This window comes from Ooceraea biroi, chromosome 3, assembly GCF_003672135.1.
Source record: "Ooceraea biroi isolate clonal line C1 chromosome 3, Obir_v5.4, whole genome shotgun sequence".
Lineage (NCBI taxonomy): Eukaryota > Metazoa > Arthropoda > Insecta > Hymenoptera > Formicidae > Ooceraea > Ooceraea biroi.
This window is the reverse complement of record NC_039508.1, coordinates 2,144,525-2,164,224: the sequence shown is the minus strand read 5'-3', so window position 1 is coordinate 2,164,224 and position 19,700 is coordinate 2,144,525. Positions and strand designations below refer to the sequence as shown.

General features: G+C 45.1%; 4 protein-coding genes across 6 annotated transcripts; 2 read left to right on the top strand and 2 right to left on the bottom strand.

Annotated features, from left to right (window-relative positions):
- Window positions 1-621: 621 nt before the first annotated feature.
- LOC105283202 (transportin-3) lies at window positions 622-7,197 on the bottom strand. 2 transcript variants are annotated; one of them, XM_011345790.2, is made up of 18 exons: window positions 6,777-7,197; window positions 6,238-6,441; window positions 5,916-6,073; window positions 5,766-5,838; window positions 5,520-5,657; window positions 5,224-5,441; window positions 5,016-5,160; window positions 4,759-4,905; window positions 4,430-4,665; window positions 4,215-4,354; window positions 3,945-4,136; window positions 3,640-3,878; window positions 3,411-3,551; window positions 3,123-3,334; window positions 2,871-3,027; window positions 2,627-2,794; window positions 2,430-2,554; window positions 622-2,322 (listed from the first exon to the last, which is right to left on the bottom strand). In XM_011345790.2, exons 1-18 carry the CDS (start codon window positions 6,891-6,893, stop codon window positions 2,262-2,264), a joined length of 2,871 nt encoding a protein of 956 aa, XP_011344092.1. In that variant the 5' UTR covers window positions 6,894-7,197; the 3' UTR covers window positions 622-2,261. The 2 variants fall into 2 exon arrangements, with proteins under 2 accessions (XP_011344092.1, XP_011344093.1); XM_011345791.2 differs by lacking the exons at window positions 5,916-6,073; window positions 6,238-6,441; window positions 6,777-7,197 and having other exon boundaries at window positions 5,520-5,668.
- A 168-nt stretch (window positions 7,198-7,365) lies between these two features.
- Window positions 7,366-8,780, top strand: LOC105283203 (WASH complex subunit 3). Of its 2 annotated transcripts, XM_011345792.3 has the most exons (5): window positions 7,366-7,504; window positions 7,566-7,763; window positions 7,888-8,052; window positions 8,172-8,446; window positions 8,574-8,772. In XM_011345792.3, the coding sequence occupies exons 2-5, from the start codon at window positions 7,713-7,715 to the stop codon at window positions 8,629-8,631; spliced, it is 549 nt and encodes a 182-aa protein (XP_011344094.1). In that variant the 5' UTR covers window positions 7,366-7,504; window positions 7,566-7,712; the 3' UTR covers window positions 8,632-8,772. The 2 variants fall into 2 exon arrangements, with proteins under 2 accessions (XP_011344094.1, XP_026824392.1); XM_026968591.1 differs by lacking the exon at window positions 7,366-7,504 and having other exon boundaries at window positions 7,522-7,763; window positions 8,574-8,780.
- On the bottom strand, window positions 8,706-9,759 carry LOC105283204 (60S ribosomal protein L44). Its single transcript, XM_011345793.2, has 4 exons — window positions 9,618-9,759; window positions 9,101-9,274; window positions 8,880-8,996; window positions 8,706-8,797 (listed from the first exon to the last, which is right to left on the bottom strand). Exons 1-4 carry the CDS (start codon window positions 9,618-9,620, stop codon window positions 8,777-8,779), a joined length of 315 nt encoding a protein of 104 aa, XP_011344095.1. The 5' UTR covers window positions 9,621-9,759; the 3' UTR covers window positions 8,706-8,776.
- A 1,403-nt stretch (window positions 9,760-11,162) lies between these two features.
- On the top strand, window positions 11,163-18,737 carry LOC105283201 (glutamic acid-rich protein). The gene is made up of 3 exons (XM_011345789.3): window positions 11,163-11,689; window positions 16,473-16,647; window positions 16,755-18,737. Exons 1-3 carry the CDS (start codon window positions 11,582-11,584, stop codon window positions 16,820-16,822), a joined length of 351 nt encoding a protein of 116 aa, XP_011344091.1. The 5' UTR covers window positions 11,163-11,581; the 3' UTR covers window positions 16,823-18,737.
- The last annotated feature ends 963 nt before the right edge of the window (window positions 18,738-19,700 follow it).

The following is a 19,700-nucleotide window of genomic DNA, read 5'->3' as shown; positions in this document are numbered from 1 at the left end:
CGATATCACCTTCCAAGAATCCTCAGCTCACCGTTTACCAATAAGCCAATTTTTTCAATAAAGCTGAGATCTGAAAACGGATATGAACAACGAAAGGTGAAAATTTGAACTAGAAGAATAAAATGCCATGTAAAGTTCCACAAACACGTGCAGGACTTCTCTTGCTACCTACAATCATCATTCGATCTTCATTCATCGTTCGTTCGAGCCGAGGGTTTTTCGAGAAATGTTACGTGACGCGTGCAGAGCGTCACGTATATCAGTGCGGCGATATCGCCAGATGAAAGTCCACATGGCCACACGTGGCACCTGCGCGTTCTTGCCTCTTCCCTTCGGACAAGTCGAATATCTCCGGTTCGCCTTGCAAACAAAATCACTTGGACGAGCGGTGCTCGGTCGCGCAGCTGGTCGTTTCAGGATTCCTCTTTGTCCCCGATATCATCTGCAATCAGTGCGAGGCATCGTCGTGTCAGTCGATTCCGTGCAGCACGACGAAGACGTACGCTCCGTCATTCTCGCCGAGATCCCAATGACTTTGATTCTTTCAGATTGTCATCACGACTGTCACACCCAGTCGCGGGCTACGAGACATCCACTGCTGCAAAAGCGGCGTGCAAGAAATTCGGTAAAAAATATCACTTTATTCGAGATTCCGGTGAAGGGTTTACCATTACTATGAGACAAAATGACGATCAACGCTCAGCGTAAATGCTACATCGAACGGTACTCGATAGGAATACTGTCGAGATTGAACAAGCTTCGACAAGAATGCATCATATCGTACATAGTAATACGTTACAAACATCTTCTCGTACACATTTCGTTTTCCATGATTCCTTATCTTTAACCCGCACTATTATCCTGCTCTGTACATTAACACTCCACAAAGAGAAAGCGGCACATCTCATACTCGCCGTACGTAAACTGTCTCTGTACACTTAATGTTAGAATTTAGCGTGAAACTAGACGATAACGATTATCTCTGTACTTGTACAATTAAACGGTAGTATAATTAACATCCGTCCACGTACATAATGCAGTAACACAGTTAAATGTTTTACTACTCATGTGGTGTTTTATATTGTACAGTCATTAAAATATACTTAAGATACATATTATGGAGATATACCTTATATATATGCAAATATGGAAAAATTTGTATACATTTCTGAAATTTCCTACGAATGTAATGCGAATAATTGCATTCACGTATATAGACTGATACAATTATAAAGATTCTCTTTGTTATGATATTTAAGAGATGCAAATTGGTGCGCGAGTAATTGTCGGTCAATTTTTTTTAATGTAAATCTTGCAATATTAAATAAACAACAACGAATGAATGTTGAACGTTACCATCTTTCGCATTTCTTTCGTAACTAAAATTCCTGCATATAATCCAAAAGTTACGTTATTCTCAGGTGCATTGTCCATAGTTTTTAGTTTAATATTTTCAAGTATTGAAATAAAACTTTTTTTTCTCTTAGTTTTTATATTCTCAAGTAAGTGTGCTCCACATGTTATCAGTTGAACGAACGTTATTAATTGCATCAGTTTCTCGAGAAATTCGATTCAATTTGTTTTATACTGAGTAAGTGAAATTATGTTGAAGCAGTAGTCGAAGAATTAGAAAAACCATAAAATTTTGCGGATGAATAACAGAATGCTTCACGCATAAATACAACGACTCAGTATAATTTAAATGATTCATAAATAAAATAGGATAAATAAAATAGGTGTATGTATCGATTTCATGATCTTTGCGTATTCACTACTCGTGACGTGCTACAAGGTTTGTATATTCTGTATCAAATTGTTCAAAGTACTTCATTAATATAACAAATTTAAAAACGTTCTCCTTATGTACAGCTATCTTTAAATGTTTATACCTAGCAATAGGTACAATATAAACATTTCTTACGACGGTAATTACGTCTTATTTATTACTTAAAGAATTATTTTAATAAAAATGGAAGATGTACATTAAAATTTATTATTAAAAAACTGTTAAAAATAAATATATAAATAAATATAAAGAATTTTTAGATTCTTGCAAAAGTAAGGCCTATCCAAGTGCGATGAGCACGCGTTAATACATTGTATGAACATAAGTGAAGTCCAGATAGTGAATACGTAAAGGATCCTGGAATCTTCTTCTGGAGGCTTTTATACTTGGTGGCATTGCCAAATTTCTCTGGGAAATAGTCGCGATGTGTACTTTTTGGGAAATGTAACAGAATACGTATATATGCTAAAACGCATCAGCGATACAGGCGTGCAAAATTTCGCAGAGCATGTGTCACAGTCTTTGGCGTCTCTGACCTGTATATTGAAACAAAAAGAGATATATATATATATATATATATATATATATACAGAGTAATTGGGTATTATATTTGCATTAGCATGATATTCGGCGTATCCCATACCTCGTAATCGTATCGTGAAATTCGAACAACTGTTCGGGCGTAGCCGTAGGAGCTCCGCTCGCGTTTTGCAATGGCATCGTTTTGATGGCGTGTTCCAACCAGTTCGACATTTGAGCCAATTTGAGCTAATAAAAGACGTGAAAATAAATTTTCTTGCGAGATACGAAAGACACATGACACGGAGTTGTAAATCTTACTTCTTCGTCACTTCGGGTAAGTTCTATAATGACATCCGCCACATCGGACAGCATGTAAGACGACAGCTCGAATACCGAAGCGTGCAGTAATTTCGTGACTAATGTTTCACCCTTTTCGTACAATATATTTCGTACGAATTGTCGCCGTATCGTGTAATCGGACCGATCCTGAAAGATAACATAGTTGATTAACACAACAGAAATCTTATTTTAATAATCTTATTTTTAGTTTACAAAAGATTACCTTGTAACTACGGCCGCAGTGTAAAAGATCGTAAAAGAATTTCATTACGGAACTATTAGCGTCTCTGTGATCCAAACTGCAAGCCGTTATAGCACAGTCTACGATACTCCCAAAAAAAGGAGAATGTAGTACAACGATAGGAGCCCTTTGTAGAAACCTGTCAAAAGTAGCATTAAATATTGCGATCCAAGTCTCAACAGATGACAATATTAATCATTATATGTAATATTATATCAGTATACAAATCAATACCTCGCACATAGCCTGAACAGATCATCTACCGTGTCGGGGTGGTTCTTCAAGCCGTCTTCTTGCTGAAGGAGAGCATAAGTGGGACCAATAAAAGCGTCTAGCATATTAAATAGGTTCCATACACATTCCGAATCGGTCGCGTACTCGTCCACCAGTATCGAGCCAAGGTACAAGAAGCAACTATGTTGGTGCGCCGTGTATAACGGTACGATCTGCATCGAAAATAAATGATACGCGTCAATGAGAATGGCGAAAACGACATGGTTGGTCCGCTCGAAATTCTGATACCTGTTTCACAATCGGCTCGAGCAAATGGGCGGAGTGTTTACCCACGCAACGCACTGCGAAGCGTATGCAGCGGCAACATCTCTCCATGATTCTCACATCCTGTTGATATGTTTCGCATACGTTTGACAACACGGGCCAAATCTATGGGCACGTACAACGAATAACGTGAGAGAAATTGTGGTCAGCGTATCATAGGAAGCTTCATTTACAAGCTCTTGCTAAGACTCACTTCGCTGATTATGCTTTGACAGGGATGAGGTTTATTGGAGTCATGAATTGGAGGATTAGTATGCTTAAATATAGCAGCTAATCTATCCAGCCATATCACAGGATCAGTCTTTGTTCCTCTCTCGATTGGAGTTTTATCCATGAGAAGGTTCCACAGAGAACTAACTTGAAAGCAGCACAGTTCTCTCATTGCCGCGGCGATTTCCTCGTGCGGCAATCTCGCCAAAATTATCGATACTCCTGCAAAGATAAAAAAATTAAGCAAGTAAGTAAATATATAATTATAAATAATATAATTCAAAATACCTTTCAGTAGGCCAATCGCTGCATCATTACTGATGGCGAAATTATCGAGAGACCGAGTTATTTGCAAAAGTCCAGAGAAATGTGACGCCATGTGTAACGAACAAGCTGTACATATGCTTAACAGTGCACCTGAGGCAGCACTTCCTAAACCCTTTTGATTTAAACACGCTAAGAGGAAATTTAACACTGGTTCTGAAATAATAAAATGGATCAGAATGCTCGGTCGCTGAAGCATACATATGTACGTAAATCGATGATAATCAGGCTTACCTAATGATTGCGGGTGTCTATCTATCCATTCACATAGTTCACCTAACAGGAGGATACTAGTATAGCGTACGGCTATATGTGTGTTTTCCGGTAAGTTAAGGATAGCTTCTACCACTTTCGGGACTACGTCATTCTCCTCCCTGTTGTACATAAAACGGCATCATTGGTTACTAAATGTTTTCTTTCCATAATCGATAGAAAAAAAAGAAACGTACGGCAGAATGTTCTTCGCCACCGCTTGCATCACGAAGAGTGCAGCTTCGGTTGAATCCCAAGTTGGCGTATGTACAGGCTGACCTTGCGGCCCAGGTCCTCCCGTTAACGACGAGAACATTTGTCGGAAACAGTGGCTGCTACCAACTACGAACACTACGTCCTTTATCAATTCCGATACGCGATTTCGGAAGTCAGCAAATTCCTCTCCCCCGCCTCCTTCCTCCACGAGACCCAACTGTCGATCGATACATAAAGTTCTCAAGTTATCAGTCTGCTGATACTGTAAGATAGTATCATGCATTTGATAAAACACTGATTAAACACTAACGTGATCTGGTTCCATTTGGCAGTGCCTGCAGAGGGCACCGATCAATCTTTCAATGTGTGGCCGGAACACAGCATTAAGATCGTGGCTATTTTTTTGATAAAGGATTTCTGATAGCCTGTACCACAGGTTAAAAGTGATTTGTGCAACCTTCAACAAGAAACATTACGCAATCGTTAATTTAATGGCACAGTCATTAAATCGTATTAATTAACAATATTGTATTGAGATATATATATATAAAATACTTTCGATAATACCTCATAATCATGATGTCCAACACATGTAAGGACAAGATCTAAAATCTTTATAGCGTAATGCTGCTTTCCATCTTCGCTTCCCGCGACCATGGTTTCCAGAAACGTTTCAGCGAGTTCCGTGAATATTCGACAGTAATTTATGGACCTGCAATATATTTAATGACTAGGTTTATGTCGCAAACGCATTTGGATGAACTAAGCAATTTACTTTTCCATGTCCTCGTGCGCAACAGATAAGTGATATGGTTGTTCTAAATTCATTACACTTGTGAAAAGACACAATTGCAATTGATGCAATTGCATGCTCGATTCGTTGTCGCTATCGCGATTGGTAGTGCTATCTTCTCCTAGCGCCTGTAAAATTATACAGATGCAGTCGGTAGCCGCTTCGTGCAGCTGTGAACCAGCCATATGATTGCCAAGGACCTAAGAGATGTCAGAAAGATGTTCGATAAGTTCGATAATCGAAAATTTCGTGAAAATTCTTTAGACAAACTCACTCACTTGCAAGGCATAAAGAACCACGTCGCTCGTGGGTACAGCTTCGAGCGGTATTGCATGAACAGTGATCCAACTAGTAAAACACCGCAAAATAGTGACTCGAATTTGTACATTATCTCCGCCGTCCTTTAGGCACATTTTCTGTAATTACACTGTACATGAAATATTGAATAACATAGCAACAAATATTCATATATTATCGTAGACGTCAAGTAAGACAGCTGATACGTATATTACAGTCGCACATACCAAAAACTCGGTAACGGTATTTGCACTCGCGTTAAGTTCATTCAATACATGCTGCCTGTGATTAGCTCCCAATCTGTAAAGGCAAACAGAATAGTTTTCATTTTTTTATTGCCTTTTATAGCATTAAATGGATACGTGATCTTCAATAACCTAAGTGATCTCGAGTTTACTTCTTCTGGAAGCACCGTCATTATCTCAAGCAGTGGCCACAAGTTTGCGGTGCTCGTTCCAAACCTATTAATTAAATCCACTACTGGTTTCTGCCACGAGGACATTTGTAGAGCCAGGTCCGCTAGTGCTAAGCATAACTGCGAGCAAAAATTCAAGATCGTCAATCAACGCTGCATAACAATTCGCAGTAAGCGCAATTGATGGTCAATGCAAAAATAATTCTACAATTATTGTATTTTTATTTCATGAAGATGTAGTAATGAGATGCGAAACCTATGTGAGAGAGCTTGAGAATAAAGACCTGAGTGACAATGGCAGAGTTGGTATGCTCATTGATTTGTGATATATGTTCCATCAAGGAATCTCTTAAAGAAACGTGGGCCTCTTGGGGTAATTCATGAAAGGAGAGCTGTATCTTGGTGCGCATCGTCTGTGCCGCAAAATAACAAGACTCTAAGTTCCGTTTTTGATGTAACATTTCATCAGCTATCTTCCATGCGAACACCTGGAAGTACACGGACATAAAATTAATACTACATTCACACCTCATCGCACTGCCTGAAATAGAAAAAATGACCCAGTGTAATCAGCAGAATCGATAAATATCTATCATAAATTACAATCGTGACGTATTAATACGTTAAAATACGCATTTTCCTGACAATAATGACGTTCCTCCTAAAGGTTAGAGTACGTTATCTCGATACACTCTTTCGCTCGATGCCGTAGGTGCAACGAAACGCGCACGTTCGTGACTGACATAACAGCGCGGGCATTTATGCTTAGGAGAATCGTGAGAAAATTAATTTCAACGATTGAAAAACAACGGTGTATGCTTACCGATCTCTGCAATTCCCCTAGCCATAATGACGCTTTTCCTGGTTCGGCCGGATTTGTATTATTATATAAAGAGTACACAGCTTGGTAAACGGTGTCCAGAGTCGGCGGCGAATCCATTCTTCAAAGAATACTCGTGCTCTGCGAAATCTCCATGCAGTCAATTCCCGACTGACAAACAGATATGCACTCGTGCGGCTGCTGCGACTGGACGTTTCTTGCGCCGATCCGAGAACCTAACCTCCGCTGGTCGGCCGACCGAGTCGCAGCGACGGGCAGCACGACAGGAGAAACCTTACGATAATTTGCGCTGCGAATCCGGCTCTATCTAGCCGTCGTGCTTTGCATACTCGAGATATGAACAGGTTACGAATGTAAACTGCAAATTATAAAATGTGTATGCACGAAGGTGGAAAAGGGAGGACAATTTTGAAAGAAAGTACCGAAGGTGCAGTTGAGGAAGACGCGTGCGCGAAACGAACGATGCGTATTCGCTCGTTCGCGAGAAGGAAAGCAGTGCAGAGAGTGCAGCAAAAATGAACAGACTCTCGTTATCATGCTACGCTTATCGCCTTTTGCCAGAAATTAAAAGAACGCAATATTAATCGATTTCTCACGAATGGCATATTATCGTTGTTTAAACAGCTTGTGCGAAAACTGACACTTGAAATTAACAATTGGAGATTCGGAAATTCGTCCAGTCGAGTCTCGAGTGGAGACCCATCGGCAAGGTAGGTTTTAACGCCCCGACGACGCAGATCGTTCGCAAATGCTCACGAGGTCGGTCCGTAGAGTCTTCGATATACGAGATTGCGGTTTCCACTCTCCATATTTAATACGCGGTGAAATGTTCCTGCGGCCTGATGACGGGAGGTGATGCGAGGAGGTGATGGTTTGACGATTTGAAAGATCGAGGATTTCACACGACCGTAACCGACGATGAGTGACTACAAGATACCGCTAATCGAGCCGACTATAGACTACACAAAGGTGTCGCCCATGAGATTTGACAGCTTCGTGCATGCTACGCATCGTCGGCCGAAAACGATGATGTCTCTTGAATGCCTAACAATTATCGATGCTGAGAGCAAACCTGAAACCATTTGTGTTCCAGGTACCGCCAATCAACCAAAAACGGACGGTCTCTTTCATAAACCACTTTATTACTCATACCGTTACGTTTCTGAATAAGTTTGCCTTGTCCTGCGAGGAGAGATTGTTCGAGTTCGAAAATAAATTGCAAAAGTTAGAAGCGTCGCTAGAGATATTAGAATCGCGGGTACGTGTACGGCCTTGTGTGTAAGAAAATTGTAATAAAAATCTCTTGCAATAAACGGTCTCAAGAGCAGTATAGTTTTTAACATCTTTTGTATACGTTGCGTTTCACTTTTTCCTTAGTTATCTTCTATACCTGGGTTAGAGCAAGAATCTCACAAAGAATCTGATAACGTCAATGATGAGAATAATGCGAGTGAAGTAGAACAAGTAGAGGCACGCAAGGTGGACGAGCCTGACAGCAACGAAGTAGAGCCTAAAGACGAGGAGAATGGAACACAATCCGTAGCTAAGGACCCTCGCTATGAGAAGTACTTCAAAATGATGCACTTTGGTGTACCAAAGCAGGCAGTAAAATTAAAGATGGAACAGGAAGGACTGGATTCATCTATATTGGAGTAAGTGTAATATCCTTGCGCCAAAGAAATTAATCTTGAAATTTTTTGGTGCAAATCTGTTAAATGTAGTTTTAGAAAATGTACTTTAATGATAAATATGATTGACTTTTCTCATTTGTTTCGTTAGTAATCCACAACAGGTTCCTACGCCGCAATCAGAGAACAATGAGAATCAAGGCGAATAGAGATAAAACGCAGTACATAATGCTAAGCACTTAGGTATATTGGATATTTTTACATTATGGCAAACAATCATGAGTATGTATGAAATGTCATTAGATCTGCTTTATTTCTTGTTAAATACAGGATATAAAACATTAAATGGATGATTTAAAACTGGATCATTTGTCCCTGAAAACAAACGGAATAATCCGTCATTCACTATCGATTCAATTCCTCGCTTCGATCACTTTTAAGAATATTTGTTACTTACCTTCCTTTTCTTGTCACCACCCAATTCGAAATGTTTGCACCTCTTGAGCGGGATCTGCTTCCTGTATTTACATTCTGTGCATTCCATCCTCAGTACAATCTTTTTCGTTGTTTTCGCCTGTAGTGACATTACAAAGTATATTTAATAATCGTTACATCGACTTGCATCGACGTTATGTCAGCTCGCACCGACAAACACGGACGATACATGCGCGTCCATACCTTCTTTCTAAATATGGGTTTCGTTTGACCACCAAAACCCTGTTGTTTGCGGTCGTAACGCCTTCTGCCCTGCGAGGCATGCCTTTCCTTACTCTTCTTGTACTGCGTCACTTTGTGAGTCTTGTGTACTTTGCACTTCTTGCAAAAGGTACGTCGCTGCTTCGGCACGTTAACCTATAAAGTACAAGAGCACACAAGTTCCAATGAACATGTCACAATTTTGATAAACGACTTGGATTGCGTAAAATTTATCACCGAGATATAAACTATTTAAATAATTTACAAGACTTGGATAAATATGTACGTTGTTGCGATGGTTGGAATAAACATAAACTTGATACGCATTCTAATAAAGGTTATCTTCTCACATGATAGCAATGTTAAATCAAGAAATATCCATAATAAATTTTGGCAAATATTGTACAAACGCAAACGCGAATTTCGCGACGTGTTCTGCGCGAAGGATCTCTGAAATCTCTACGGATAAAAAATAGATAAAACCTGCATATTGACCTACCATCTTGGACGTTCCGTATGAAAAGACTAAGGTAGTATAACCGGAAATTGTAGTGTCTGCGACGTTCTGCTAGTGGAAACTGCGTCCTCTGCGCATGAGCACTGAACGTGGCTCCAGTAAAGTACTGAACCCTCAAGAAAAAGAGTATCGTTGGCTTTGTTAAATAATTTCCGAAATTGGCGCAAGTCGCTCGAAAAACTCGGTAAAAATTGTATGCTGATGCACGTGTAGATATAATTGTACAAAATTAATTAAAATAGATGAAATATCAAAGATGCATTACATTCTTGTTCTGTGTGTCATCACGTTACGTCAGTATGCCACGCATGCGCAGCGGAAGCGTAATGGCTACGCGGCTTTCCGCGAGAACCGAGACGCGCGCTTGCGCGCGCGTCTACGTTGCAACGAATTCAGAAACCTTGAGTATATTTGTTGCACTGCACATGCATAAATATTAATACTGATGGCCGATGCTTCAACGCTCCACAAATCTTAATCGCGTCGGATTACCGTGAGACGAAACGCCCGCGGTGCAGAACGTACATTCGCAGTCGCAGCGCTAACCGCGATTGGATTACGCCATTAACACAACCGACATCAAAATTGGTTTAATATATAAGACATCCAATCAATAAGTGCAATTTTATATTAAGGTACCCTTTGTTATTTGCGCTACGCGGCATATAAATAAATGAGCAGCTCTGCGGCGGGTTTAGCCTAACAATCTCTCTTTATCGAACAATTTTATATAATGAATGAATAACACGCATGCACAATTGGCCGACAAACAGCGCTTACGTGTAGGTGCATTAAACAATAAACGTCACATATGTCGGTCTTAAAGAGAAGAACCGAGAAAGTTCCTACTCGTGCTCAGGAAATTTTTGCCGATTGCTCCAACACCACGTGGCAAAAGTGGTGCATTTGTATCGATGATTTGATTAAACGTAGAGCACGGTAATCTCTTTCCGCCTAAAAGCGTGGAGATGCACCACGAAATTAGGAGGGAGCATCTCGTCGTTCGAGGGCGGGTAATCATTTCGGGGAACCTCGGAGTTACACCTGAAAAATTTCGGCTGCCAGGTGTGCGTCTGCGTGATCGGCGTCATTCTTTCTATCCATAGATCAATCCGCGCCACATGCGTTGAAACACGTGCAAACGGCGTAAGACTCGTTGGGAATCGGAGCAATTCCCCCGATCGGTCGTCGCGCGATCGCTTCGCGATCGTTCGCAGATCCGAGGGGAACATCTCTCGATTTCGTGGAGCCACGTGGGTCGAAATCCACGTAGAACGAACCGCAGTGCCGAGGCTCGTTTGAATCGAGCGACGTAGCCTCGAACCGGACGGCTCGCTCGGGCCACGAACTCTCGAACCCCTCGTTCTCCGCGAGTTTTAATTTTATTTATACTCGGAGCGGACGCGTTGCGTGCGAAAGCCCTTCACGAAGTCGGGAGACGTCGCGCGCCGCTATAAAATCGGCGATTGCACTCGATAACACCGATGTACGGGCCATCGAAAGATGGACCAATCAGGGATTTATCGAGTTTCAAACCCGCGCCATCTTCATTTTTGAACAAAGCCAGGTTGGACGTGCTAGGAACGGGCCAGGATCGGGTAGTAGTCCGCTTTACGCTATTCGCGCCACAGTCGTCGGTGCATGCTCCACTCCTGACTGGTTCGGCTCCTTCGCCTCTCGCCCCCCTCCACGGTTCGCTCCCCCTCTAGGCCTCCCCTCCCTCGCGGCCCCTCGGGTCTTCGCCTGACGACGCTGCTCTCTCGAGCGACGAGCATTCCGGCGGAAACCGACGTCGCGAGAGGACACGTCCGTAGTCTTGTTACGCGTAACGCCACCGCCGCCAACGCCGCCGCCGTTCTTTCGTACGCCGAGAGTTCAGTTCGAGTCGCGAAGCCGAGCTGTTTGGATTATCGACGCGCACGTCGTTTCCCTTATTACGACCAACCATGAGCACTAAGGAAAATAACGAGGTCGCCGTTGAGAAGGTGACGGAAAACGACAAGACGTCCGCGGACGCAAAATGCGACATTAAAGGGATCAAGAGGCCAGCCGAGGTGAGTACCCCGCTTTGTTGCTTTGCCGTGCCTCTCGCGATACCTCTCGCGATACCTCTCGCGCGAATCGTTTGATCCGTCGCGGCGGCGGAAGGCGACCAGCCGCTATCGCCTTCGACACGGGTCGGTTCGACGATACACGCGAAGCGCGCCACGCCGCCGTCTCGCCGTCGGGGAACGCTCCGACGGGTCGCGTTGACGCGCTTCGAGGTTGCCCGCCAATACGGATTTTCCCGCCCGCCTGCGATCCTTCACGCATCATCGTCGACCGTCCTGGCACGCGAGAGCGCATCGCGCATCGAAACGTGCTTGGCGGCTTTGCTACGCCGAGCGGCGGCACGGCGTAGCCGAGAGAGAGACCGTCGCGCCGGCCGGCGTTTCGTTCGGTCGACTCCATATTCTCGTGCGAACCGCACCGAGCGTAGTCGAGCACGCTCGATCGGGCGCGCGCGTGCAGGGCACGTCTTTTTCGGCGCGTACTGTTTTTCTCGCCGCGAGCGCGCGGAGCGCGCAAGGGACGCCATTGTATATTTGCGGGGCCGCCGCGGCGCGCCGAGTTTCCCATTTCGCTGTTGCTCGTGCTCGCTCGATGGCTGACGACGATAATGACGACGGCAATGACGACTCCTATCCAAGTCGTCTATAATTATCGTATTTCGCATTCGAAGCTGAAGCTTCAGATTACGTTGGAATCTGTAATTTTATACGTTTACGAAAGCAGGGAGAGAGAAAGAAAGTATTGCTTAATGTTGGAGGAACAGAGTCCGAGATATATATATATAGAGAGAGAGAGGGAGAGAGAAAAGATGACCGTAGGACCGGGAGAATCTCTACGGCTGGCCATGTGCTCGTTTCTCGTGCGTCTCGCTTCGCGTCCAGCGAGTTTTCGGCTTGTCACGGTTTTCAGCCATGCGCCCTCTGTCCCGTGCGCGCACGCCGCCTCGTACTCGGCGTGCCTCGCTGATCGGACGCCATTTTCGCCTGCCAATGTCAGCGGCGCGATCCGGAAAAGCGGGCATCCCGCGCATTTTTCCGACCGCCGCGGTAACCGCCACCATCGCCGTCACCCGTCGCTGTGTCGGTTTCCATTATGGCGGCCGAAACCAAGCCCGCGTTCGTCGTTCGTCCTCTCTCTCTTGTCCTATCTCCCTTTCTCCTTTTCTTTCTCTCTCTCCCCCTACCCTCCCTTCCCCGCTCCCCCCCCCCGTTACGCTCCCACGCGTACACGCGTACGCGTTCTCTTTCTACCGTAATTGATCGATAATTCGCTATAAGAGGGTTAATCGCGTACGGCGGTCGATCGATAGGCGACCGACACATATCTACTCCAGGTCGACACGTTGCCCTGAAATTGTTTACCGATCTGCGTGCATAAACACCGCGACGAAGGCTTCCTTTTCTCTCGCTCCTATACGCGTCCTCACTCTGCCTCTGCCTCCCCTCTCCTCTCTCGAGCCCCTTTACCGTATCTCCCTCTCGCTTTCTCTTTTTCTCCCCATCTACCGTCTACTTATCTCGTTCCCTCTCTTTCCGTCCTCGGCACTGCCGGGGTACAGGCAGCGACACAGCGGTGGCGGTGACTCGTTCCGTCTCTCTCGTACTATCTTTTCGTTGAAGGTACCCCACTTGCGCAGCTAGCGGCAACGCCATGCATTATATACCCGGTGTGCTCTCCTGCCTCCCTGTTCTTTTCGCGCTTGTGGCGGCCGCGCGCAGCGGCGCGTCACTACGAACCTTCGAGAAAACATCGTTGCCGCGACTTTTCATCTTAAATCGCGGCAGCGCCGTCGCGCCGCCGGGCGCGCCGCCGATAGGCTTTATTTTTAGCCGATAATTCACACCGCGTGCAATTGCTGTTTCCTCCGCGTAAGGCGAAATTCAAAAAACCGTTACGACGCCGCCGCCGCCGGTCTTCCTTCCGTGTCACGTGGAGGGATCGGAGCGCGTACGTACGCTCCCGTACGTGTATACAGATTGACGCGTCCTTATTACGTCGGCGACTCCTCTCTCTCTCTCTCTCTCTCTCGAATCCATTAATTCGTTAGACCGCGCGCGCGAGCGAGCGAAGGAAAGCCAGCGGAGGGACGCGCTGGAAAAAGGACGAACGTACCGATGGCGGGCGGACGACGATTTTTCCGGCGTTTCTCCGGAACGTACTGCACACGCGTCACGCGAATATCACTTTGACGCGGAGGACGGGAAAAGGCGGGAAACGGCGAGAGAAGAGAAGAGCGGATGAGAGAGAGAGAGAGAGTCGCGTTCCCTCGCGCGAGGGTGTTTGAAGGAGCGCTCTCTGCTTTTTCGGCTCGCATGGCCGCGCTCCGAAATTGCCGCGTATCGCTCGGGTATCGATACGACTCGGCGGAGTCGGCGAGTCACGGCGGCGGCGGCGTTCGATATTGAAGGAAGGCGGGAAAGACGTGTCGATCGGAATAACGTGTTATTATTATTATTATTATTACGGATCGATTTATCATCGGCGAGAAATAGCGCTGTATTTTAATGATTATCATCGTGTCCGTGGGTGCTCAACTTGGCGTGCGCACCTTTTTATCGTTTAATTATCTTAATTAGACCGGCTACGCGTTTCGAACGCGCGCCACGGCTAATTGATTGTCCGCCGTTATCCGTTTTCTTGACGCGCCACGTCTAGACGCGGTCTAGAACGCGATAAGAACGAATTTCGAGTCGTTTCCGATGAAGAAGCACGTTTCTCAGCGAGCGCGTTCGCGAATACATTACCGATCTTACCGACGATAATCCGCCGAAGCGCGATTTACGGGCATCACGCGATAATTACGCAATGGGTGCTCACTGCGACTGGTGAAGAAATTCTACGGCGGCGAGTCTATGCGATAGGTTACGAACGTTGGGTTATCTGCCGAGACCCCGTGATTGGGAGCGGGCAGATAGGTAATCGCGCGGGGATAACGAGTAAAGGCGGCGGCGTCGTCGTCGAGCAACCAACGGCCCGTGAATATACCGCTGTCGTTCGCGCGGAGACGAACGAACGGGAGAGCGGCGTCGGCGAGCTATCGGCGGGTTCGAAGCGATGCGCGCGTCAACTCGATCGAGCTCCCATGTCCGCGGACGCCGTCGGTAACCGATCCTTCGTTAGTATTTTGTCGCGCAACAGCCCGATTCCACGTAATACGATACGTTTACTCGAAAGAGAGAGAGAGAGAGCAAACGAGCTTAATATCGATTGCCGAGCGTCTCAATCTTGCTCCGACATTTACTACGCTCCGGGACGCGGATCGCGCGCCACCGGTTACTTCCGGTATACGGTTACTCGATCGGGCCGATCGAACGCAAGCGTCTTCGCGGCGGTCCCCCGCCTCGCAATGCCACGTGATATCCGTCTCGAGATACGCCGAGCTCTTTAGTTTAGATTTATACTCTCATTCGAGAACCTCGCGTCGCGCGCGACACTCGGCACGCCGCTTCGATGTCTTCCGCCCCTACCTTCCCCTCGGTCCCCCGTCTTTCTCGCGAATTGTACGCAGCGCGAACGCGCCCCCACCGTGCGGCGCGTCTCCGTTATCCGCCAATCGCCGCGCTCTTCCCACCGCGCGTCGCCGGTCCGCGCGCTTCCGATTGGTCGGCGTCGCTCCGCGCGCGCATCCGAAGCCGCTTTCTCGTACTCGCCGATACGCGCGGCGCGTGTATGCTGTTACGACAGGCGGCTGCCGTCGTTGCCACCACCGCTACTACTACTAATACTACCATACCATCACCACGACCGGCGAACAATGCCGTACGGCCACGAGAGTCCGGCGTTACCGACGCGGCTTCGTCGCGTCGTGCGAAACCGGAGCGACGCGCGACGCCGGAACACGTTGAACGTTCGAGAGCGTTCGTGTTACGATTCTCGACGCGACGAAGTACGCGAGCTTCGTTGACGTACGTCTCGGCGGTTTTCTTTCATTCTTGCGATAAACAATCGTGACGCCATACACCGAGCGACTTCGGAACCGACGCCGCGCCGGCAACATGTTTTCAGGCTGGTTGCCTTCGGAGCGGATTCCGCTCTCGGCCACTGATTACCGTCCTCCCCTTCTCTCTCCCCCCACTTCTTCGAAATCGATAAACTATGATGATTATTGCGTTATGGCCGTGCTGTGTATTACGGACCATCGAGACTGGATCAAGGGCATAGTTTTACAACTCCGCACGCTGGCGCGATCTGCCGCTCGTAGATTCCCGCGTCCAGTCACCGTCGGCTATGAACTTTACCTCTTTTATGTAATGTCCGACGGCTAGAAACTCTAGCGTGCCTCACCTCCGGTGCACGTCGGTAAAATACGCGAGAGAGGTCATAGGGAGACCACGTCGGACGTTTGATCGCCAGAGCGGCGGTGTTCTCTATACTACCTGTTCTTCGTGTTTTCGGCACCGTCGGATCGCACGGTAGACGCTGCTCCCTCCGCCATTTCCCTTTTCCTGCCCCGCCGTATTTTAGCGGTAGGTAGGGAAAATCCCCCACCAAAAATCTCCCTTTCCTCGTCACCGTATTTCTTGGCGGGAAGGGACCTCGTCCTCCTCGCCGGCCGGTACGCTTTCCTCTGTCCTCGTTGATCGTTGCCCTCGCCGAATTTTCTTTCCTTCTTCTCGCCCCTTTGAAAGAGGTACGTGCCTCGATATACGCGAAACGTTGAGCAGAAATTTATACCGCGTGCACGAAGATTCGTAATTGATAACAGGTCTCTGCGTATTTATCAAGTCAAGTCGCCTAATTTTGTCGGAGGATTGATTTTTGAAGTAAGCATTTTCCATGTTGCAGGAAAAGAATGAGGAAACGAAGAAACAGAAAAAGGAGGAGAATGGAGACGGAGAGGTAGAAGAGGAGGAAATCGAGGAAGAGATCGAGGAGGAAGAGGAAGTAGATGGGGATGGGGAAGAAGACGACGATGACGACGACATACCAGAGGGTGAAGAAGACTTGGAAGAAGGAGAAGGTAAGTCATTTCTTCCTTATCCACGATAGATTTCTCTAATGAACTTTTCGTAATGAGAATTGAGATCTTTTTGACGAATCGATTGACACACCGTTGTTCCATTACAGAGGAGGAAGAAGACGACGCGGAAGGTGAAGTGGAAGGTGAAGTAGAAGACGAAGAAGATGACGCATAATGAAAAAAGGGGGAGAAATATGTAACTAAGAAGAGAGGCGTTAGGCACGTGATGACATCATCGTCGATTTTCGGCAAACTCAGCAAACTTACTCTCATATTGAGTGGTTGGTAATAATGTTGATATCCACCGTGCCCAATCCATGTTATTGGATCCTCTCTCTTCCGACCTACAAATAAAAATTACCATCTCACCGGAATTGTGGTGGGCTGACACGCATTACATGCGAACGTAATTCTCTACTTGTCTTGGCTCTTCGCAATTCTGGTCGTCTAGAACCTACCAAATGCTGTTAGGTAGTTTGAATGATAACTATATATTCGTCCTGAGGAACTCGATCCTATTTGCTATCTAGATTCTTATTTCGATCGTTCGACCGTTCGTTCGCTCGTTCGCTCGCTCGCGCGATTCCCAAGACGAATCTATCGTTTGATCCGAACCACCTACTAACTGGTATTTGCCGTCATCTGGCTTCTTCGTCGGGACAGTTTTATAATGAAAACTTATTTAAGATATAAAAAAAAAACTATTTAAATAGTGTAAAATGAATATCTGAAAGTGATGATTTTTTTTACATTAAAATCAAATTTACGTTTGTAGTTCGACGAATGTCTCTCACCTTGTGCGTGTGATATATTGAGTTCTTCTTTTCGAATCGAAACGTGTAATTGCAGTGTCTTCACAGGAGCGCGAGGCTATCGAACAGAATTAAGCGGTTCATACGTAACATATGATACGGCACATATGAAGTAAATAGGCATGAATGGACATCTCTCGACATTCAATGTATACTAAAAACGAGGAAATCTTAAAATAGACGTAATTTCGCTTCGTGCTCCTGTTCGGTATAGAAACAGGAATTAAGATTAATGTGCTCGCGTCAGGTAGTGTGGATGAGTAATATGTGACTTTAATATTGCATAATAATTATACATAGTATGTATAAAGTTATGGGATAAGAAACATTTTATTATTAACGATAATATTATGTAAACTTAATATAATGCGGAGAGGTTGTTACACTTTAGGCTTGGGCATAAATAAGGGAGAGCATCGAACAGTCAACTTGTGAAGTGTAAGGGCCCCATCACCCTACTCGACGATTTTTTTTCAACCAGAATATATCATTTTTCTCTTTTCATAGACGATAAGGGTTCAATTATACACATAGATAAATGTATATTTATGATTCCAGAACTACCGTGCATGACGCGAAGTTAAAAGAAAAATCCGAGATACATATTGTCACAATTATACATATGATAAGTACTCTCCCCTATTGAAATATTTTTTATTTCAACATAATTCGAGCGTTTGAGTTACTTTTATGCATCATGATTTTAACTTGACTTTTAACTTCATTGTCGTGGTGACTACTCGTAGCGATGATTCGTTGACTGTTGCGAAATGAGTGCGTTGGCAATATTCTTCTTAACGTAGACGTATCAGTAATCGGTGATCAGTATCTTAATAATAATGTATTCGGATTTATGAGATACTATCAGATTTTTATTAATTATTACGATAACATTGATCATGCAAGTGGCAATGATGACACGCTGGTTTGATGATGAAGCGGCAAAAAAGATTTTTCCCGCAACAGTCGGCGAATCACTGCGATCAGCATGTCCCTGCCGTTACTTATTTTCGCGAGACTGTTAGATAAAAGGGTGAAGAGACATTGCGGTTATACCATTGTATCATAGCAGCATAATAATTAAATAAAGGTAACTATAATTTGAATGCGAGAAGATGTCCCGTCTTAATGTACAAATATTTTCGAATGAGATAGTTAAATAAAACACAAGTTAGATCAGAGAAAATGAATTCGTTCTCATAAGTAGCGATGGGTTTGATATCTGAAAACCACACGAGGAGGTGGCAGCGTTAAGGCTGCTCTACCCACGGACTAAAATCCCGCTGTATGGAAACCATCTCGAGGAGATGGAGGTTGTGGACCGTGTAACGTTGATACTCGCAAAAATCTCCTTACCATCGGACGATTCGATGGTGTCAGCAAGAAAGAAAAAAGCAAGCTAAAGAAAATTCGAATACTCCTTACGAGAGAGTACATGTAACGCGTCCAACAACCGATCGATGTCAATGTGTGATGCGTACAGATCATACCATCTCCGGCAGTCTCTGTTAATCTATACGGTTTTATACGCAATCAGCTGCTGTATTTACACGTGTTTGCTTCAAGATAGTAACTTGACGATGATAAGAGTTGGCAAGGGACTATCTTAAAGTACAGGTGCCTGAGCAAAACGAGTACTTTAGCATTCATAGTATACTATACTATACATACTATAAGCATAGGTCCATTTAATTTTATTAAATACAACACCAAGCCCCGTTGGCAACACGCGCATCCAGCTAGAGACTCGCGTTTTGTACTGCGTGAAGCCACAGGCGGGCGGAGTACTGCTCCGTGCTCGAGTACTCGACGCGATTCGGAAAATTTACTTACTGGTGCTAACGGGTCTTACAATCAATCAGGCTGATCGCCCACGTACCGTTACATCCCTACGTTCGTTAGGTAAGCATGAAAAGAATTCTAAGGTATACAATCTGGTAAAATGACACGTGTCGCACGTAAACGAAAATTCTAGGCTAAGAATTTGGTTTGTGTGTTCATAAGTCTTGTTCAAGCTACTTTTGTACAGGATACCATCGCGTCATCTCTTTCAACGTAACGATAACCGACACACCACAGACTATATATTTCTGCCCATTCCATCAGAACTGAAACTTTCATTGTATTTTTAAGTAAATACATTTTGGAAAACAATCTTCTATACTGTTCTTTTATTCTTCACGTACGTGCGTGGGGTCAGACACGTGTGTCCCTTTTCCCGTAGCGTCGTCCCGCGCTTGC